General features: G+C 37.9%; 1 protein-coding gene across 1 annotated transcript in view; it reads left to right on the plus strand.

The window, feature by feature from the left end:
• The window catches only part of LOC110153288 (E3 ubiquitin-protein ligase Midline-1-like), a 61,394-nt gene that overhangs the window by 34,293 nt on the left and 4,505 nt on the right, over nucleotides 1-22,596 (plus strand). The window contains exons 3-7 of the mRNA XM_020917172.2: nucleotides 5,533-5,628; nucleotides 12,387-12,494; nucleotides 16,035-16,183; nucleotides 16,784-16,911; nucleotides 18,897-19,040. Coding sequence (XP_020772831.1) covers nucleotides 5,533-5,628; nucleotides 12,387-12,494; nucleotides 16,035-16,183; nucleotides 16,784-16,911; nucleotides 18,897-19,040 — 625 coding nt within the window. The remainder of the gene's footprint in view (nucleotides 1-5,532; nucleotides 5,629-12,386; nucleotides 12,495-16,034; nucleotides 16,184-16,783; nucleotides 16,912-18,896; nucleotides 19,041-22,596) is intronic.

Below are 22,596 nucleotides of genomic sequence, written 5' to 3' on the forward strand. Positions count from 1 at the left end.
CATGCTCTTACTTTGCTTGCCTTAAACAAATCTAGTGAAGTCAACTAATATTAACCCTTTCACCAATTTTTTCACTCATGTTCATATTACACTATTTTCTATTTTTTATGTTTTAATGTTGTTTCCTTATCACGAACTTGGCAAACCTAAGTGAGTATGGAGGTGCTTCCTGCTCCATTGACTCAGGTTCAAGTCACTTTGTATCAAAAAAACATCACCCCTCTCTGTCAGGCTCCTCACTTTGGTCTTAAAATGTTCATATTAACACGCTCTACATAATCCTGGTGGTGTTTTTTTTCCCCCATAAATCAATTCCTACTCCCAATATAGAACTATCTCCAAATTCTCCTCCATAAACATTGGCTTCGATGAGCTTCATTTGACTGGAGCCACTTATTTATACAGTCTATGGCTTTAACATAAACAAATAGTTGACTGAACCTCTTTCGGCAGCAGTGCCCCCTACAGTAGAGCAGTTGGTATGTTCGAGTCTGGTACAAAAGCTGGGTCAAATCTCCCATAACCCGCCTGACCTCCATTGTGTCGAGGCCAGGGATTAAGCGCTGTAACACACATCAAATATTACAGTCCCCAATCTGGCCATTTTGAAAAACACATCTCTCTCTCTCTTTATGGCAATTAGACCAATATGTCAAACTATTAGCGTCATGTGCTCTTGTGTTTTATTCATAAGAGCTTCAAAATCCAGTTATTTTTGACAAATGATCTGTGATGTTTTAAAACGTGCTTTGATACCACTCTTCTTCTGTTATGAAAATACGACTGCCCAAGGCTACTTCCTGTTTACCGAACAGCAGCCTTCTGTACATTCCGCTTTATTTATTGTTTTATATCTTTGCACGAAAACAGTAAAAGCTTGTTATAACGAGAAGTGACAGAAGCAACAGTGGCGTCATCCATTCTCGCCGCACCAAACAAGGTTAAAAAGCTTTTACAGGGAAATGTACTACGCTTTGAATGAGCCTTGAAGCACGCTATAATGTTAACATTTTAAAAGTAAATAGAGTGTAAAGTACTTGAAGTCGCATATAGCTAATGGAATAGGATCATGTTTTCCATTGTAGCCAGGTGGCAGAGTGGTTAACCCTTCTTATATGTGTAAGTATTTGGGTGCTTCAAAGGCAAGGATAATGATTTTAGTCATAGAAAACGTGTATTATTACATTATTTACCAGGTGCGATGCAAATAACAGTTAGACCTGAATATTTAAAGATGCATTGTGTAACTTTTTTGGTGGAGGGTCCATCAAATGCCTTTTTTTTTGTTTTGTGGAGATGCTATTGCTTTGTCTGGAATGTTTCACAGTATGGTATTAAAACTTTCTGTCATCTTGGAGACCACACCAGCCCAAGACTACATTTACACTGAAACCGTATCACCGTATCGGAAACGATCTGCGTCCAGACACATTGTTTCTGTGTCCACAAGCCTTCCCTATCCACACAGCTTTGAGCATATTTGTTTACGTTTTACAGAAACAAAACTTAAAACCTCATGGCTAATTTGCATAAACTAAGTGCTCAAAAAACTGCTCGCTATCTGATGCGGTTCAGCTTCTGTCGGACTAAAGGCCATGACTCAGTGGAATATATGTGTTTTTTCTGTGACAGAGGGATGTTCTGCTGATGGTGAGTCTGTTTTGTGCTTCTTTCGTGTTGGAGATGGTTCATGTTAAACTTTTCCGAGATTATACGTCCGCAGGTCATATGTATAGACCGTATATGTGAATGGACATACATCCTAGTCTCTTAGCGTTTTGGTGGTGAATTAGCTACCTTGCGGCGCATAAAACTACATCAGCATATCAGAGTGTCAGTGTTTTCAGACGTCCACATCCGATCCGTACTCAAATGAATTAGTGGGAGCTGGCAGCACCAGATCGTTCCGTCTCTGGAGCCGTTTTCAATCAGATTAGTGGGGACGAACACTGCATCCGTAACGAAAACAACTCAAATACATACTGGTGTGGATGGGGCCCAAGTTATAGGACAGATTTGTGGAGAGATGACCCTCTCACAGTCAGAGGGTTTGTTTTTTAGGTGTTTTTTTTTAGGTGTTTTTGAGCTATAAAACCACCTGTAATTGAATAAATTTAAGGTAGAGATGTTCAGTGTCATACTGTGGAACATTCCAGGCAGAGCAATGACATTTCCATAGAAACAAGCAGGTGACGGACCCCCAAACAAAAAGGTACACGTAAGTTATCATTCATCATTTCAAAGTTTGTGTCTAGTATTTTTTGTATGAGGTCTTGTGGGAATGGCAGTCATTTTTATAGATAACATTGTTCCCATCATTGGAAAACAACAACCATCATAACCTCTTTATTGTTTGAGAATACAACAATAAAAGTAAAATGTGTGCCCTCCACAAATCAAAAGGTGATGACCATTACCGTTATCCTTTCCTCGTAATGAGTTTGGTTTTAAAGGTACATTCAAACGATAAGAACCAAATAGCTGTGCGTTTTTGTCTGTTTACTTGATATCTTTCTTTGTCACTATACTTGCTAATCTCCAAAAACAGAAGTTGTTAGAGTCTGAAGTTAAAGTAAATAATGAAACCAGTGTTAAAAAGTGCAGTAGAGATCATGAGAAATACACAATACCAGTTAGGCCTAACCCAGCCTAAAATAATCATGTTAAAAGCCACAGAGCTGGTTGAAGTTTAAAAAGTAATGGACTCCTGATATAGACATATACAAACACGCAGCTTTAGTGTGAAGTGTATTTTTCTGTCTTTTCAAACAACCATGAACGCATCATGCAAAAATAGCAACTTTGGTATTCAAGCCTCTCTTTTGAGAAAGCTGAAACTTGGTAATTAACACTAGAATTCAGTAAAACATGTGAAAAGTACAAAGTAAGTAAAAAGTACTGATGGGAAGTTAAAATGGTACCCACTAACTATCTACTACTTGAAAAGGATACTACATGGTTTATTAGTTTTAGCGAGAAGGAAGCATACAGCAGCAAAGATCAATATAGAAAAATACATTGTTCAGATACTGAGACTGTAATGTTTCTCGGTTTGTTTGTGCAATTATAGCTTCTTAAATAGCAAATGCTTAACAATTGACACTTATGTCAGCTCATGTCATTAACATTACCTGGAGGTGTGATGCTAACTGTAGGCACTGCTCTGTCTCAAGTTCTCTAAAGCCTTCTCCATCCACCTTTCCTCAAGAACTAGTTCTCATTTAATATCAGAAATGTCAGATATGAAATTAGGTATTCTAAAGAATTTATACATTCTCTTATACAATATTTTGTCCTATTTTCGGAATGTTCCTTTTAAGTAGCCTGATTCATCAGCTGGTTTCACTTCATGGAACCTGTCTGACCTCGCAGCATTAGGATTCGTTCGCTCGATAGTAGGTGGGTACTTTTTTTATTTATCCAGTTGCTGCTATTTGGTTGTGACGTATGTAATGCGCCTCTAACGGGGCTAACTGGTATATTATGCTTTTCCCAAATCCCGTAGGAAGAAGGGCAATAACAGCTTTCTCTTTGATAAAAGTCACCAAACATTCTCTTTATTTCAGCTTTAAATCATCGATCTCAGGAATCGTTGCCAACACAGAATATATGGCTCTTTGCTGACTGGCTGGTGCCCAGACTCACACTTCCAAGGTTCTTGCAAACCATCTAGTGTATTCCGATTCCTGACCTAGTCGCTGGAGCGGACTGGGTGGAGGCACTAGGTGGCACCAGCCTGGCTACCGTTTAAGTGCTACAGCACTAATATTGTGGTCACTGAAGCCCACAGGCACAGAAACGATGTTAGTGCATTTCTGAACACTATTTGTAAAGATGTACAAAACACGTAGAAGTTTGTGTTCCATCACAAATCATTTTTTCTCTAGTTGGAACATTTACAAGTTGCTTTAAGTTGCATATATTGGCTGTGAAACATTCCAGACGAAGCAATGACCATAGAGAAAAGCATTTGACAGACCACCTCCACCAGAAAAGTTTCACAATACAAATGTGTGGTTTAAATCAACATGGTGTTTTTTCTTGAGTTTTCAGACAATCTAAATGCTGTATAAACTTGCTCATGTATGCAATGGGTCATGTTGATTACTGCTGAACATTCTGCCATAGATATACATGCAGAACACCGGCAGCATGATATCCCTGCAAAGTATTAATAGACCAATCAGTTATTTCTGTCTCCAAAGGCCGATAGTTGCTAAGACAGCCTCCCAAAAGTGTTATCCACAAACTGTCATAATGTATTTCTATGGATTTTGGACCATGGAGAGCAAAAATAAATATTTCCACATCAGCCTAAAGTGAAGCTAGCTTACTGTCTATCTGAAATCTCATCAAATCAGAGCAGCTCAAAGCTCAATGCGAGCTTTGGGGACGCAGATTAACTTCACAGGAAATCCTATTTTTTAAACTCCGGCTGTATTTAGGTCTATAAAGATACGCTTTGATAAACACGCCAGGCACGGTGACAGATACTTTTACCCATAACATTTTGAAATTTGAATACTTTATTGCAAGTTTTCCCATAAGCATTCTTATCTCAGGCATTTTGTAAATCTATTTTTCTTGTTTTTGCTTAAGAATTCATTTTGCTTTATGCATGTGATGTTACAGTGATCCTCCATTAAGCTCTATTTTTATCTTGTTGATGATAATACGATTGGCTGCGTCAGATTCCCGTTTTTTCCACGCTTACTCTGCTTTTGTATGTCATTCCCGTATTAAGGCCAAACATTAAGCCCAAAGCACTACAGTGTAAACAAGAATCCCACAATCAAATACTACTTAAGAATATTTTTATGTACTCAAATTTGTACTTGTACATGTATTTCAGTCAAAGTTACAAAACAGTTGCCCTAGAATTTTCGCTCGGATGGTCTCAGCGTCAGAATAATCTTTCACAATCCAGGTTTTGAATTCCCGTTATGAAAGCCCACAATAAAGGCATGCTTCATCTGACCGTAATACCGAAGAAGACAGCTTGAGTTGAAACGCCGAAGGGGGGGTTGGTCGGAGAGAGAGAGAGTGAGTAAGGGAGGAGGAAAGGAAAGTAGGAAACTAGGGAGGAGGAGCCAGGGAACATCACTGTCACCTGTTTGCCGGTTCGTTAGCTCGGAGCGATCCAGTCTCTCTCGTTGGGGGGGAGAAGGAGCTTTTGATGCCTAATTTGACGCTTGGTTGGGCGCTTCGTGCATGGCTGGGCGCTCCGTGCAGCGGCCATAGTCCCGTAGTCAGATAGAGCAGGGTCTCGCCGTGGTGTATTCTCAAACGGGACAGTTCCAGGATGAGGAGACAACACAGGGGCAACGAGGGCTACAACCCCAGAGAGGTAAACGAAAATTCACAAGGAGTTCGCTGGTTTTGGAATGCAAGACTTTTCGAGCATTTCTCTCTCTATTTTCTCTGAAGTTTTACCCAAATCCTAGAATCCAATGTTGTGTTAATGCTTCGATAGATATAGATTTGTGTTGTGGCTTAAATTAATTGCGTTTTCTATCTTTCTTTTCTCTACAGCAAGCCCTCGATTCCAACCTGAGCAACCTGATCAAACGCAACAATGAGCTGGAGTCACTTATGGGGAAACTCATCCAAACTTGTCAACACGTAGAGGTAAGAAAAAGCCCCAATATTCCTATTCGAAGTGACATAGTGCATATTATAATTTTGATATTTGACTTATTTTTGCATGCAGTTTTATATTGTATTTTCAGTCTTAGTCACCAAACCCGCTGACCCGTCCTCTAAGTGGCATGACTCACAGCTGACAGTTGGATTTAGCATGTAGCAATGGTTAGCACTTTATGGTACAAGTGAAGCTATGCAATATTTGTATGTTGTTGTTGTTGTTGTTTTATGATCAACTATAATAATACAAATTCATATAGCGCTTCTAAAAACACAAAGACACTGTGCAAAGAATACGGTTTTAAAAGGTACATACAAAAAAACAAGGTATTCAGAAAACAAATGTATAGCATAAATATAAAATAGTATATACAGTAAAAATAATAATACAGTTTTGGTGTTTTTTGTAAATTTCCTGTATTATTGAACGTGAATATGGGTTGGTTGTAATCCTATTGGATGTATGGCGGTTATGCATGATATCTTAATCTTCTTATGATCGGGGACAAAAGGGGACAAAAGGCTAGAATAGTGTCAGCATGGGTCAAAATATGCATGTGAAAATAGACAATTTGAGATTATTGTCAAATTATAGGTCAAATAAAATACTTTATGAAATAGAATTTAAAGAAAACATTTACACTTCATATTTAATCAGACTTCTGTGCACATTTGTCCACTTTCAGAAACAATTAAAAGACAACTTAAATCGTCTTTTGTTTTGGCGTTCAAACTTTGGATGCTACAACACGCGATGTATTTAAAAATGCATCATTTGATACATTTCTTATGAGCGGAGTCACTTTTATGAGTTAGCATGTGCGTGTGTTCAGAGCCCAGATGTAAGAGCCCGCAGCTCCATGTTCACTGAGGGGCTTTAAATAAAACACCGCCCCAGGGTCAAAGGTCACAGACTTATTTGATCAACAGTCATAAAAAACATCTGCAGAATAGAAAGTCTAACTATATTCTATTTCTGTTTGTTGTGTTTTGAGAATTAAATTGTGTCTCCATGAAAAATTAAAGGTCCTATATTAATCAAAACTGACAAAAATGAGCTATAAACCATGTTGTTACCTTCTCACGTTGTCACCTTGTGTTTTTTTTTTTCATTCACAGTAACCCTGCAATATTAGTTTATCTACAGCTTCAATGCTCAAAATACCAAATTCCACCTTGTGATGTCATAAAGTGGCAGTTTTCAAGTTAACAGCTACTTTTACCTTTTGTTCAGCAGAGACTGGCAATTCCAGGGCTGAAATTACCCAAATAATTCTAGGTTCTTCTAATTCTAATTCTGAAGGTGTATGGAGTTTAAAAAGACAGCGGAGCACTTCCTGTATTACCACATGACATCACAAGGTGGAACAGAGTTTGTGAGAAGAATTCAGCCTAAATATGCAGGATTTGTGTGTTAAGCATGTGTGAATGAATCAAAACACCACTTGAGGTATGTTTATGATGAGGGAACAAGATCAGACAACATGGGACCTTTAAATAATACAAATGTCATATTTCCATGTCATCTTCTAGTCTCGTTTAGAGTTAGTCTAGACATTTCTTAAGACAACAAACATTAATTGGTGACCCAGTTAAGAGGGAAAAAAATGCACTAGACTGCTTCCATTTGCTGAGTCATGCTTTGCCCAATCCGTAATCTACAATTATTAATCCTCGGTGTTTGAACAGTGAGATCTGATCCATGTGAGGCTGTGTTAGGCCGATTGTCATAATGTTCTGCACAATTGTTATTATTAAAGGGCCCATATTACACTGTTTTCTGATCTATATTATAATGTTGCTTCCTCATCAAAAACATGGAATTGTGATTTGTTTCATTCACACGTTTAACACCAAAACCCTGCGTATTTAGGCTGAGATCTAATCTGAAATGGAAAACACACGGTTCCACTTTGTGATGTCACGTGGTAATACAGGAAGTGCTCGACTGTGTTTTAAAACCCCATACACCTTCACTAGAATCATTTGGATAATTTTGGTTTTGGAAATGCCAATCTCTCCTAAACTAAAGGTTTTTAAAGGTAGCTGTTAACTTGAAAACTACTGCTTCGTGACATCACAAGGTGGAACAGAGCATTTTGAGCTTTGGAGATGTGGACAGACTAACAACGCAGGATTAATCAAACATGCGTGAATGAAACAAAACACAATTCCAAGTATGTTTTTGATGTAGTAACAGCATTATAACATGGCTTAAAGCTCACAAAAATCCTTTAATCAATTAAGAATACAAGACTTTTAATCAAAAATAGTGATGCAAGTTGAGTCTAAAAAAAGCAAGTTGATAGAAATTTGTTTTAATATGATTTTCCTCTGGGTTTTTGCCTGTTTTGTAATGCTCTAATTTGCGTAATGTTGCTGCCGGGATCTAGTTTGTCATACAGTTTACTGGGAACTGCTAAAATTGATTAGACTAAACCCAACACGCATGACATCTGTTATGTACAAACTAGGCTGATAACATTTGACTTACGACAACTCAAAACTCTCTCTTTTTGAAAGTTTATTCTCCTTTAATTATGTCTGTAAATGTCAGCTTTTATTACGAGTTCTGTGGGCGGATTTCAAACACCACTGTCTTTCTTCCTGGCATGTCGTCCTTATTCGTATCTCGGATTTTGCACGACATTTCAAATTCAGTGCGTGTAATTCCAGTGTAATTTTGGTTCAAGTTGAGTTTTGGATAATTATTTGATGTTGCATTGATTCACGCCCACAAATAAGACTTAGATTTGCGTGTGTGTGTAGTTCTGAATGCATTCCTCAACTATTAAATAACTTATATTTTTGTATACATTTTGAAAAGCAAATGAAAACAGTACGTGAGATCGGAAAATTTACTTTACTTCCTGTCTGGGGCTTTGTTATACTTTAATCTGAGCTTTATTTCAGTGTCCCTGCACTGGGCCCTGGGTAACTGTTGAACATTCTGCCAATACACACAGATGTAGAACTCCCCGAGCGCAATGTCACTGCACAGTATCAATAGTACTACCATATGACTATTGATTTCGTATTAGATAGTTGGTTGAACAGGTAATGTGTGTACTTCTATTGCAAAGAACCTAAACTGGGTAATATTTCAGATTAGGGACCACGTATTAATAGGTAGTTAATAGTAAAATGCATAATAATAAGTGCTTAATTACATCTTTGTTAGTATTTATGAAGTACTTTCAATGCATTTTTGTCTAAGGCCTTATTTTGCAAGTACTAACCCATTAACTATTTTCTTCCCATTAAAGTAGTGGAGATTACAATCAATGTTTTTGTGCATACACTGAAATCTTAAGTGTTTGATTAATACCAACTAATAACTAAGTAACAGCTAATTAACATACCAATTACTACTTAGTTAGGTGTTAATATGTGGTCCCTAAACTAAAGTGTTACCCTAAAACTGTTGTATTTTTTGACTATTTCATGTTTTATTTCATGGTTTAAGATGATTTAAAGTTACTTTTGCCAACATGTCAACTACTACAAACCATTTTCCAAACCCTAACCTTAACTATAACCCACCGTAACCAATTCTTAACCTATATTCGAACCCTTGTTCTAAAGTCATCGCCTCAGATAACTGATCACAACAGACGTCTAGCATTAAAGGTTCTATATTACACAAAACTGCCTCTTGTGAACTGTCAAGTAAGAATCATGTTACCTTCCCAAAATATTCCTTGAGTTGTGTTTTGTTTCCTTCACACATATTTGAGTAATCCTGCATTAGTGTGTTAGTGTGTCTCCAGAGATCAAAATGCTCTGTTCGATCTTGTGATGTCATGTAGTAGTAGTTTTCAAGTTAGTATTGACTCTTTCCCTTTTGTTCTGTAAAGATTGGTAATTCCAGGGCTGAAATTATCCAAATGACTCTAGTGAAGGTGTTGGGGGGGAAAAAAAAAAAACAAAAAAACACACACACACACACACTCACACACACTTCTTGTATTACCACATGACATCACAAGGTGGAATATTAAAGAGTGTTTTCCATTTGAAAGAAAAATTCAACCTAAATATGCAGGATTTGTGTGTGGGGAAAAAAAAACCAAAACACAACTACACAACTATATTAACAAAATGTAGCCCTTACTAAAAAATGTAAAAGTGGGCAAGGTACAAACCTGAAGCACAGCGAGTGAGTTTGCACCTTGTCCACTTTTACATTTTTTAGTAAGGGCTACATTTTGTTATTTGTTATTTCAAGTTAACCCTCATAGAGCAACTGCACTGCTACTTTTGACTTTTTTATGACTCAGTGAAGCTCTTCCTCTTCTCTTCATCTACAACTACAGGTGTATTTGTGATAAGGAAACAACATTATAACATGGATCAGAAAAGAGCGTAATCTTTTCTTTAATCTTAATCTAGCCATTGCAAGATAGGGCCAATGAGTCAGTGTATTCTTTCCGATACATAGAACCTTCAAGACGTTCTGATTATTTGGAGTTTTGAATTCTCCAATAGTTTCTACCTGACCAAAATCAGAATATACAGACAATCCAATAACATTTCCATCTGATGTTTGCCCTTACGTGAACATACTTTTTAATACACTTCTAAAACTAATGATAAAACACGCTGTCTACAGATACTAGATTTCGGTACATTATGCTCCCCAGCTGTCCAAATGATGTGCATGAATCCAATTAGCATTACTGAGGAGACAGATGCACTGACATCGCTATAGTAACAGCACTTCCTATTCCCGACACCCAGTTCCGACTGTCTGAAAACGCTTTCCAGTTGACATGAGGTTGCAAAATTGTTTCAGCGTGTGATATATAAAAAACATATTATTAGCAGTATGGCAGTTGGGAGACGTTTGGCTGGCGAGCTCTCTTCACTGCGATGGTGTTATTAAACCAACTGTCACTACAGCATTGGCACATCCAAAAACAACTGAGAGAATGCCACTGCTTCCTGTCCAGGTTTCTTGCACAGTCAAACACTATGCAGCATGTAAAAAGGTAGAAGCAGTCAAGTATTTTCAATGGGAGATTACGTATTGTGTGTCAAGCTGTGGTCTCTTAATAGGGACGTTTTTATAGACGGTACAGACTGTGGAGAGCTCAGAGAATCAATTATCGTGTAGCATGGAAAAGGGTCAGTTTTTCTGCTTAAGTTCTGCATGTCACACCACTTCACCGGAGTGACTAAGGGTCTTTACAGTGGATAAAGGAATTTAATTGACGAGTGGGTGGTTCCACAAGTGTATTTCAATATGGACCGCTGGATACAGGAAATACCGAGCCCACTTAAAGGTCCATTATGTAAGTTTTCTGTCATCTGGAATGTTTCACAGTTTCACATGGCATTAAACCTTTCAATCTTCATGGAGACCAAATCAGACCAAGTTACAGGTCAGATCTGTGCAGAAGTGACCCAACTCGCAGTCAGAATGTCTGTTTCCTCTGTATTTTAGAGCTATAAAACCCCCTGTAATTAAATAAATGTAAGGTAGACCTGTTTAAAGTCATACTATGGAATATTCCAGGCAGAGCAATGACATAACCATAGAAACAAACAGGTGACAGACCCTCCACCACAAATGTTACACGATGCACCTTTAAACGTTCAAAGTAGCTATCTTTCCAGCGCTAACTTTCTTTAGTTTACAGTCAAATTTTAGGTTTCTATAATACACCTAATTATTATTATTTTCCTGACAGTGTTTTTTAAGTGGTACCAGTTTTTTTTTTTTTTTTTTTTTTGATGATTGAAGATTGACAGAAACCAAATAATCACACTGTATAGAGGGAAAAGAAAAAAAAAATCACATATTCCCAGTTTCAGTTCCTTGTTCTAATCTCCATTTTGAGGACTATTTGTTTGGAATTGTTTATTTCCATGGCAATTCAATTCATTCACTCACAACCATAATTATTAATGTCTAGGCTTGTCACAATAAAAAATTTTGAAGTTCAAAATATTGCAGAAGTAAATATAGATGAAAAATGATCATATTTAAACTCATTTATGCCACTGAAACAATAATCCTAATGCAGAATAACAACAAAAAAGTAACAGTAACAATATTCTAAATGTATAATATATAAAAAAAAAAAAAAAAAAAAACATGAGCTCATGAGCTATCATGTAAGCGTTTTGTGTTGCATTTTTGTATGAAAAGTGGTCTAGAAATAAAGTTTGATTGATTGATTGATGTATTGAGCAATAAGTGGGTATAGCAATTTTCTCAATGTGATTCACTGTTTTTATCTTTGTATTGTATTATTTCCTTAGTGTTCTTGACTGTGTTAATATGTGTTCTGTAAAGTATCTTTGAGTGTCCTGAAAATCACTATAGTATTATTATTAGTAGTAGTAATTATCATGACAGGCCTTCTGACGTCAAGACACATTCGATGACATCTGAATTTTGACTTTTCAGTGTACATTTTTCCTGAGAATAGCCACAGACAAACCTAAAGTTTCTGAACAGCCCTTCCTTTCTCTACGCACATCTAACAACTTCACATTCTACCAGCGCACAATATTACACCCTCAGGCCCGCGCTTTCTCCACTTGTCACTCAGGCTCGCTCCGAGAAAAGAAGCCAAATGACAGACTATCTTCCTGGAGACTCGATGGACCAGCTGATGGATGAAAACTGCCACCCTGTCCCTGAGTGGAGATCATACACCCCCCTTGGCGCGCGCCGGCTCCTGCCCATCCATCTTTGTGTTTACCTAATCCCGTCTTTATGTCTTCTTTGCCAGGTGAATGCATCTCGTCAGGAGGGCAAACTGTTGGAGGAGTGTGACATGCTCATTGACATTATCCAACAACGCAAGCAAATCATCGGGAGCAAGATCAAGGAGGGGAAGGTGAGACGGAAAGTGACGGACAAAAGCCAAACCAGACACCATTTATTTGTAGCTAGGTGGTAGTGGTTTATAGCGCATCACTCTGTCCACAGCTCAATTTTCCCCAGACATTACAGGCTAAAGTACTCCATTTTGTTACTTAAAGGTTCTATATTACCCAAAATTGACTCTTGTGAGCTTTTATCCCTGTTATAATGTTCTTACCTCCTCAAAAAGATAGCTGGAGTTGTGTCTGTAATCCTTTATTATTACTCTCTACATTATTACTGTCTACACCTCCAAAGCTCAAAACGCTCTTTTCCACTTTGTGATGTCGCAAAAGCTGTAGTTTTCAAGTTAACCTTTTTACCTTTTGTTCAGTAGGGATTGACAATTCCAGGGCCGAAATCATCCAAATGATTCTTGTGAAGGTGTATGGAGTTTAGAAACACAGTGGCGCACTTCCTGTATTACCATATTGCATCACAAGGTGGAACAGTGTTTTCAGTTGCAAAGAAGACCACAGCCTAAGAGCCTGTTTACACGAGAACACTTGCGGGTAAAAACAACAAAATATTTTATCGGAAATGCCTTTCGTTTAGATGGTGACGGCGTTTTTGGGGCTTAAAAACGCAAAAATCTGAAAACTAACCGCTGTAGCGTTTCCGTCCACACTGCCCAAGACTCAAAACTCTGGTCATATCTGTTCATGTCGTGTATGCGTTTACGTCACATACATCACCACCTAGCATCACCACCTAGCCGCCTGGCATGCATACCCAATCGAATTCCACACACTTTTGCGTCACCGTATGAACACAGATTTCCCCCTGACAACGCTCATCTAAACACGGAATAAAAAGTGAAGACGCAACGCCGCTTTTGTGTCTTCTGTTCAGACCATCATCATATAGACGTAGCCTAAATATGCAGCATTTGTGTGTTAAACGTGTGAATGAAACGAAACACAACTCCAGGTATGTTTGTGATGACGTAAAACATTATAACATAGATCAGAAAATAGCGTAACATGGGCCGTTTAAGTCAAAGTACAGATACAGAGGCAAAAAGTTACTCAAGTAAAAGTATTAACGTACCTGTGTTTACCATGTTATTTGTATTCTTATGTCCTTGTCCATCGTCAAGAACTTTGAGGTTGTATGAATTGATTCGAAACAATTGCCTCTCAGAGACTATTTTATAAAGTGTTGAAGTTGATATTTACTGGGACAAAACAATTTTTACTTTACTACGTGACAAAACTGGGTACAGAACCTTCAAGAGAGCAAGAAAGCGTGGTCGTGCGGGAAAAAGTTGTTATTATGAAATCTCGGTTACATCCAGTTGACCTGATCCTCATATGACAGATGACAAATATCCATCTCCCTTACGGGCTAAAACCGGATTTAAACTCCTGGAAAGAACAGTCAGTCCAACCAAAGTATCCCGAGGCAAAAGAGGGAGTCAGTGTTAGCTTGGAAAATAATTTTGAATGATTTATTATTTGGTGTATTGTGCAAGACACTAGGCCAGTTCCCTTGTTTCGATTTTAGCACGATTCTGATTTCGCAGGTATTTGTTTTTCGTCGCTTTTGGGATGATTTTGTTCATGGATTCTTGGCGAGGACTACTGTTGATGAAATGTCCTTTGACCTAAATCCAGCAGCTGACCTCAATCTGTCTTCTAAAATCTCCGCTCATGGGGTGCACCAATGGACAGTAAATTTGAACCAGCAACCACATGTACATGCAGCATTAGATTGAAAAAACAAAACAAAACCCAAAACATGATTAATTGTATGCAATATTTTGCATTTTTATCATCTTGTTACTTATTTCGTTGCTTTCAAAATGGTACGTTTTAAAATGGAGGATAGCCATAAAGAAATCTTCTCGTTTTAGTGTGATGTGCTCATTGGCCTTTGCTTCCTCTGCTCTTCAAAGTAATTACGGAACATGAATAAAAACATGGCTCAGTGCATCAGTCAACTCTATGGATCGACCTTTAGAGCTGCCAGCCAGCATAATACAACATCATTGCCATCGGTCTTGTTGAGTTAGCATTTTTAACTCGGGCTTAACTGGTTTCCATAAATCGATATTCTGGATTTAGCCTGATTGGTCTAAAGATTACGACTATCGCTGTTTTACCACTGATCTACGTTATAATGTTGTTTCCTTATCACAAACAAACCTGGAGTTGTGCTTTGTTTCATTCACACGTTTAACTCAAAACCTGCATATTTAGGTGGACTTCTTCTCTTAGGCCCCATCCACACTAGTACGTATTTGAGTCGTTTTCGTTGCAGATGCAGTGTTCGCCCACTCTAATCCGATGGAAAAAGGCTCCAGAGATGGAATGATCTGGTGCCGTTAGCTCCCACGAATTCATCTGAGTATGGATCTGATCTGGCGCTGCGTGGACTGACGTAGGAGCTCTAGTTGCCGTCCTTATTAGACCATGTCACTGTGACTTGCGTCTTCCTGATTTGCGGGGTTCGAGACATCGGTCATCTGACACTATTGTGGAAAACAGTTTAAATAAACCATAGACTAACAGGAAACAGCGTAGCCATGCTCATCTTAAAACTTTCTCGTTGATACACAAAAAGTCTTTTTTCACGCTTGCCATCTTCCTCGGTTCGAAATCAGCTGCTGCAACTTCAGACATGGTGCTCCACTTCCTTGTTTTTACTGCCCACGTAACGTTGTGATGTCATGATGCCGGCCTAGTCATGTGACTAGCGTTTCAGGCGGTTTCGTGTTACTGTGTGGATAGGGAAGGCTTTTATTGCGAACACAGAAATCATTTCTGATACAGTGATTCATTTCCGATACAGTATATATGTAACCTCAAACTCTCTCTTCTACCTTGTGATATCATGTGTAATCTATGAAGATGATGTTTTTAAACTCCATGCACCTTTATTAGAATCAAAAAACAAGGTTTAACAGAGCATTTGGAGATGTACAGACTAATGATAAAGAGTTATTCAAACATGTGAATGAAACAACACAACTTCAGGTATGGTTTTAAGGAGGTAAGAACATTTTAACATGGCTAAAAGCTCAAAAGAGACAATTTTACATAATATATGACCTTTAAGGGTGAAGGAAATTGACTAAAATAATTGCTGTTCTGACACTATTCTGGCAATCCAATGTGCTTGCCTGTAAATGTCAGATTTGAGGAGCAGGTACTGCACAAAAATCTGAAACAAAATCTGAAAATTTATCAAAAAAGTTCCAAATTATAACTTTTTTTCTCAACTCTTTTTTGCAGCCTGCATATTTCCAAAACAGAAATGACTAAATATTAATATTATACAGTTCTCAATGCATCTGCAACTTCTATTAAGGTAGACAGTAAGAGGTATGGTTTTGGAGATGCTCTGACGCATTCCTATATGGGTTTCGGCATCTTGTTATATGAGGCCATTTTGAGAACGGTTGAACAGTCTAAAGATGTAATATTATGTTTACTATATAACTTCATGATAAAACGTGCTCAAACCCGGTCACAGTGTTATGTCTAATCAGAGTACTGTGTTCTTGGCGTAGACTCAGAGGCTTCGTAAACTGGCCCAGCAGATCACAAACTGTAAGCAGTGCATCGAGAGGTCCACGGCACTCATCACTCAGGCTGACCAGACGCTAAAGGAGACTGATCACGCTCGCTTCCTGCAGACTGCCAAGAGCATCAATGAGAGGTGAGTGGACTTATTAGCACGGTTCGAGCTAGACCCAATGATCGCAATGAAAATAAAGTTGATAAGTGATCATTTTACACATCAACCCTCTCGCCACATTCCAAACACACACAGAAGTACAAAAAACAAAACAAAACACGGCAATCAAACATCAGCTAAAGTCCAGTCTTGTCAAAATAGTCGCAGAGTCATTTCTCATTGCATTTGAAAGGGAAACTAAACACAAAATTCAGCTTTTTCACTACCAAACTGTGTATATTGTGTTTTAGTCTTTTGTTTTGATGGTAATTTTAGAGCAAATGAGGTTAATTTACAGCTTTCTGAATCTGAGTTTGTGGACTTTGCAATTTCAAGTACTATGTGACATCACTTAGGACTGCCTTGATTACAGCCCGGCATTTCAATTTACAAACAAGTGGCTGTGGGGGCGGAGTTTGAAGTGTGGATACCTTTTAGACCAATCACACTGTTCCTTGTACCTATAGACCACGCCCCCTCCTCACTGTCTTCTTTAGTACGACGTTAATGTGTAAGAATTTTGGAAGGGTAACTTGAATATACAACCATAAAAAGTTGTTAACGTCGATAATATTTTTGTAGGGTTTCCATGGCGACCGCGTCAACCCAAGTGCTGATCCCGGAGATAACCCTAACGGACACTTTCGACAGCTTCGCTTTGGACTTCACCAGAGAGAAGAAACTGCTGGAGAGTCTGGATTACCTCACTGGTACAAACATATCTGCACATGACATCACCCTTATAAGTGCATTGTGTAACTTTTCTGATGGATGATGCTTTTCTTCATGGAGATGTTATTGCTGTGTCTGGAATGTTTCACAGTATGGCATTAAAACTTTCTATCTTCATGGAGACTAAAGCCAACCCTACTCACAGTCAGAATGTCTGTTTTTCAAGGTATTTTTGAGCTATAAAACCACTTGTAATTTAATAAATGTAAAGTTGAGCTGTTTAATGTCATACTGTGGAACATTCTAGGCAGATCAATGGCAGATCCATAGAAACAAGCAGGTGATGGACTTCCAACTGAAAAGTTACATAGTGCATCTTTAAGATCCAAGTTGCCCATTTAGGTTATTTTTTTTTACAGCGAATGTCATCCCATTACATTTACGTGTAACTAAAACCCCATTTGAGTCCTGCCCTAGTTTGCCAGATCCCATCAAAAAACGTACAGTTAAAACCTTGCTTCTAAACCAAAACAAAGCATTGCATTGTGGGTAGTGGATGTAGATGTTTAGTGAAAATGGCTGGCTTGTATTCAGGCTGCTTGATAAACGAGGGCTCCGCTGGAGGGCCTCTCCACTAAGTGAATCACTCGCAATTGTTCCAGTAGATTCAGGCTCTCATGACAGCAGCAGGCAGGGCACAAAGACTCCACAGAATGGGAAGAGGCTTGACGGGCAATTGAACCCTCAACCTAACCTTTATATATGGGTTAGAGCACTGGGGGAAAAATAAATAAATAAAACAAACAAAAGGGAATGAATAGTTATCAGTTGTGAATGGGTTTAATCTTAACACAATTATTTACATATTTTTAATGCCAAATAAATGTGCTTTAAAATTGTAACAAAAAATAAAAAAAAAGAAAAAGAAAGAAAAAGGAAAAAAAATATACATAAACATAATTGCAAAAAAATTGTAAAAAAATAAAAAAATAAAATACAATTAAATTACATTGAATTACATAAAATCACATACAATTACATTCAAATTTACAGTTTTGCAGTTTTAATATTTGTGGGGGAATCACTGAAAACACACAGATTATGATTGTCAGAAAAAATGAAATCTTAATTACCTCGATGTACACTACACTTTACATCCCCCCATGACTAAGCAGGGTAAATATAGGCTGCAATGCACATTTACAAATCTCTGCGTGAACGTCATATGACTACTCATCATTGGCAGTGTTTTGAAAGCCCAACCTACCAGTCAACCGGAAAGAACATCTCCCATTTTGTGTCTAATCAAGCTTTGAGTTGAAAAATGTCCATCTGTAAGGTTAAATCTCTGGTGAGGATTTTAGCTTTCCTCTCACTGAAGGAGCGAGCTGTTGGCTGGCTGCCTGGCTGACTCATGCCCATCTCTCTCTCAGCCAGAGGTGGGTACAGGAGCCAAAAAATTTACTCAAGTAATAGTAATGTTACTTCAAAAATGATATTAGTCAAGTAGAAGTACAAAGTAGTGGTTTCATTTACTTACAGAGTAACTTAAACCACGTATTTAATGTATTTACTGTGTTTATATTGCCGGGTGGTACATACGAATTTCATTACAAACTGTACTGCATGCATGTGTGTATGTGATAAAAAAAAAAAGTAAACTATAACTACAACTAAAGAGTAACTATTGGGACGTATCATCTGATTTAAAATTTGGAGTTAGTGTAATGGGAAGGACTTTAAACTTTAAATAATGCACAAACTCAGCCATATTCAGCACAAAAATTTGAAAAACTAAGTCATACCTGAAAAAGCATTGCAATAAAAATAAAAATAAAAAAATCAAATTTCATATTGTCAACATTAAGCTTTTGTCACTTGTATTCTGACTCAGCGATTTTAACTTTTACTCAATGAAGACTACTGTCACTTCAATGAAAACATGACTCAAGTATGAGTAAAAGAATGTTGCTAGAAAAGTATTCCAAAAGTACAATTTCTGATACTCACCCACCTCTCACAGCTCCTACGGCTCCGAGCATCAGGGAGGAGTTGTGTACTGCGTCCTATGACACCATCACCGTTCACTGGACTTCAGACGATGAGTTCACTGTGGTATCCTACGAGCTTCAGTACGCCATCTTCACAGGGCAGGCCAACATCGCAAGTGAGTATATGCAAATCTGGAGAAGTCCTATATGGGTACACTGGGTCAAACTGTTGGTGTTACTTTAATCCATGTTTGAAATAAAACTGTTTATATAGAACGTATTGATAGACCCTCATCTGTTGTAATGTCTTTGTGGTTCATAACAAGATGTGTCATGTGTTAGCCATATTCAGATTTAAAGGTTTACTGCATAAGTTCCACAGTATGGCATTAAAATTGTCTATGTATAAACCAAGTTACAAGTAGATATATGGAATGGCGATCCTGCTCACCGTAAGAATACATGTTTTCAAGGTAGTTTTGAGCACTAAAACACCCATCACTGAATAATTGGTGAATAAATGAATTAAAAGCCATACTGCTTACATACATACTTCTAAGAAAAGTTTAACAGCGGCAAAGTTTTTGTCAGGCCGTATACGAAAGACAGAGTGTGGAGTCAGTCCGCTGTATTCCTGTGACAGACATATAAAAACTCTATTATCAAATATGTCTCCACATATCAGGCACTGGCTCACCTCTGCAGTCTCCAACGTGTTACTCATGATAGGGGGAATTTACACTAGTTGTAGTAGTAATAGTAGTAGTAGTAGTAGTAATAGTAATAGACTTGCCGTGTTTTAACAATATTACACAGAGTTTACATGTGACCCTCAGTTATACAAACCATGCATGAACAACAAAACAGCCTCAAATCTATACTGAGTAGAGTGGCGCAATCATCCGGAGAAACAAATGCACAATCTACAACCTCAACAAAAATAAAATAAAACATACCTTTGACAAACATACAAACATTCTACCAACATGTCTCCATACATCAGGCACTGGCTCTCTGCAAGAATGAAAACAGCACCGCGAGACGGCCGCCCATTTTCACAGCATTCAGTACAATGTTACTATATCAAGCTCACTTTTACAATCCAATTAAAATGTACAAAACTCAAAACTAGTGCACCACAACACATTCATTACAAGTGAAAAAGTTGTCCCATCAACATCTGTTCTTGTAATCATGCTAAAAGTGCGTTGCCCCTGCGAAATACATTCTTTTCTACCCAGACAGAACTCACCCTCTGCAATTTCCAACGCTCTACCGAGAGGGGAAGTCCAACCATCAAAACAGAATACACGTGGGAGCAGCGTGCACCTAAAAAATTCGCATAAATTATAATCAAACATAAAATACACTCAGGAAATAGTAACACGTGCATTTTTATGTCCATTACAAAAGAAAAAACATATCCACAGTGAACCCTCCACCGTCAAAGTTACATAGCGCATCTTTAAATCAATAGGAGGGCACTCAATATAATAGTGGACAAACTTGTGCTTTATTTTTCTTTCATTAATTTTTCATTTTATTTCCCTTTTTTTAATTGAAGAAATGTTCTGATTTCCACTTTGCGATACCTTGAAGCTACGCGTGGGAGATGGTTTTCACGAAGAGCAAACCTGATGTCAGGAATTCACAGTTTTTCTTTTTAAATTGACGCATTACGAGAAAAAAACTACACATATCTTTAAGTTGATATGAATTGCGATGCCCTTACAGTTTTAACCTAACCTTTTTCGAAAGTACAAGCGCAAGTATTCCTCTTTCGCCAATGACTGACCTTTGACAACAGGTAAATGGATGTGAAATTTCTTGACAGCGTAGATTTTTTTTATGTGTCAGATATTAGAAGTACGAAATAAAAACTGCAAATTAAAACTGCCACATTTCAGCTCAGACATGCTCTTAAGAGCTGCCCCGGCATGCCACGGTACATTGTTGTTGTGTTAAGATCTGTCTGCTACACGCTCACCAGGGGCAGGGCATCAGGTAGAGTCGACTGAGCAACAACTAACACGGAGAAATGGGGTCGGCTCGTTTACAGACACCTCCCCTGTGCCCTTTCTATCACTCTACCTTTTCATCCGTCGCTTCTGAAGTCTCATGGATTTAAATAGCAGCCGTAACCCTGTATCCACTTTAACGCTATGCTCTGCCTCCATGGGTTTCTATGGTAACAGTTTGCGCACTTTCACATTTTAGCACCAAAAGCATTAAACTTTTAGCAAACATGCCCTTTATTTTTCTTTCGTTTCGAATGTTTGTTTTTTTATGTATTCGGCTTCTTTAATTTTTTACAGTTCTTTCATTTTTGGTCAGCTCTTTTTGCACTTTCACCAGTGTCAGAAGTGTAAGCACTGCAGTGTTGGCTCCTGGGTTATTTTGAAAGGAAAAGTTAGACAGAAAAGCGAAGATATTAAAAGATTCACTATGCAACTTTCTGGTGTCTATGGAGATGAGGATTTCTATCTTTACTGCATCAATTAAATTACAGATACAGAGATAGACAGGAATATCAGTTGGCACTGCACACTGTTCTGGGTTTTCTTGATTCTCTTAAAGGTTGAAGTTAAATAGAGCAGTCGATGTCCAAATATTGTTGCCATGAATATTATTTTTCTTCATTTATGTAGAGCAGTACAATGTATAGACTATAACTGAGTTTAAAGTAATTTGAAATCATATATTTTGGGGGAAATTATCTAACCAGGCTGGTGCCACCTAGTGCCTCTGCTCAGTTTCCTTTCTCTCCAGCAACTAGGTCGGGAATCAGAATACACTAGACGGTTCGCAAAAACCCCGGAAGTGCAAGTTTGGGCACCAGCCAATCAGCGAAGAGTCATACATTCTGTGTTGTCAGTGATTCCCAAGAACGAGGATTTAAAGGATTTAAAACAAAGAAAATGTTCAGTGAATTTTATCGAGGGGAAAGACGTTATTGCCCTTCTTCCTATGGGATTTGGGAAAAGCTTAATATACCAGTTAGCCCCCGTGAGCAGCGTATTACATACGTCACAACCAAATAGCAGCGATTGGTTAAATGAAAAAAGTACCTGCCTACCATCGAGCGAACTAATCCTAACCCTACGAGATCAGATGGTTTCTACAAAGTGAAACGGGCTGAAGAATCAGACTAGAAATTATCGAAATTGGTCCAAAAATATCAGAACTTATCAACCATTGGCTGATCTGGATTCTCAAATATCGGTATTTACATCAGCCAGGAAAATACCCATATTGCTCGATCTCTAATTACAGGTATTATTATGACTCAAAAGTACCTTGACAAACCTGCATTCTCCACAGATCTAGCTGTATCTCTGAATCCCTGTTGTTTCCAAGGAGATAATGCCATACTGAGGAACGTTCCAGGCAAAGTCGTATAACTTGAAAATAGGTGGTGCTGGACCACTAGAAAAGTTACATACTGAGCCTTTTCGATTTGCTTTTTCTTGAAATGTCTTTATGTTTATATTATCAAATTATTTAGGCCCTTAATGCAGTTTACTTGGCTTCAGTTCATGTTCAGTGAAGCTCTTTCTTTTAGATTACGTAAGCATCCATGGTACTTTGACTCAATTGTAATTTTGCCAAAAGAGGAATTTTAAGTTTTATAAATAATTAATGAGCAATATATCAATTCATAATGGCCCCATAAACTACGGTGATCTTGTAGGGACACATTTACTCTTTGCATTACATTTTACATTGGCTTTT

The sequence above is a fragment of the Boleophthalmus pectinirostris genome, unplaced genomic scaffold (genome assembly GCF_026225935.1).
Source record: "Boleophthalmus pectinirostris isolate CB_2022bp ecotype Guang Dong unplaced genomic scaffold, ASM2622593v1 HiC_scaffold_11, whole genome shotgun sequence".
Classification (NCBI taxonomy): Eukaryota; Metazoa; Chordata; class Actinopteri; order Gobiiformes; family Gobiidae; genus Boleophthalmus; species Boleophthalmus pectinirostris.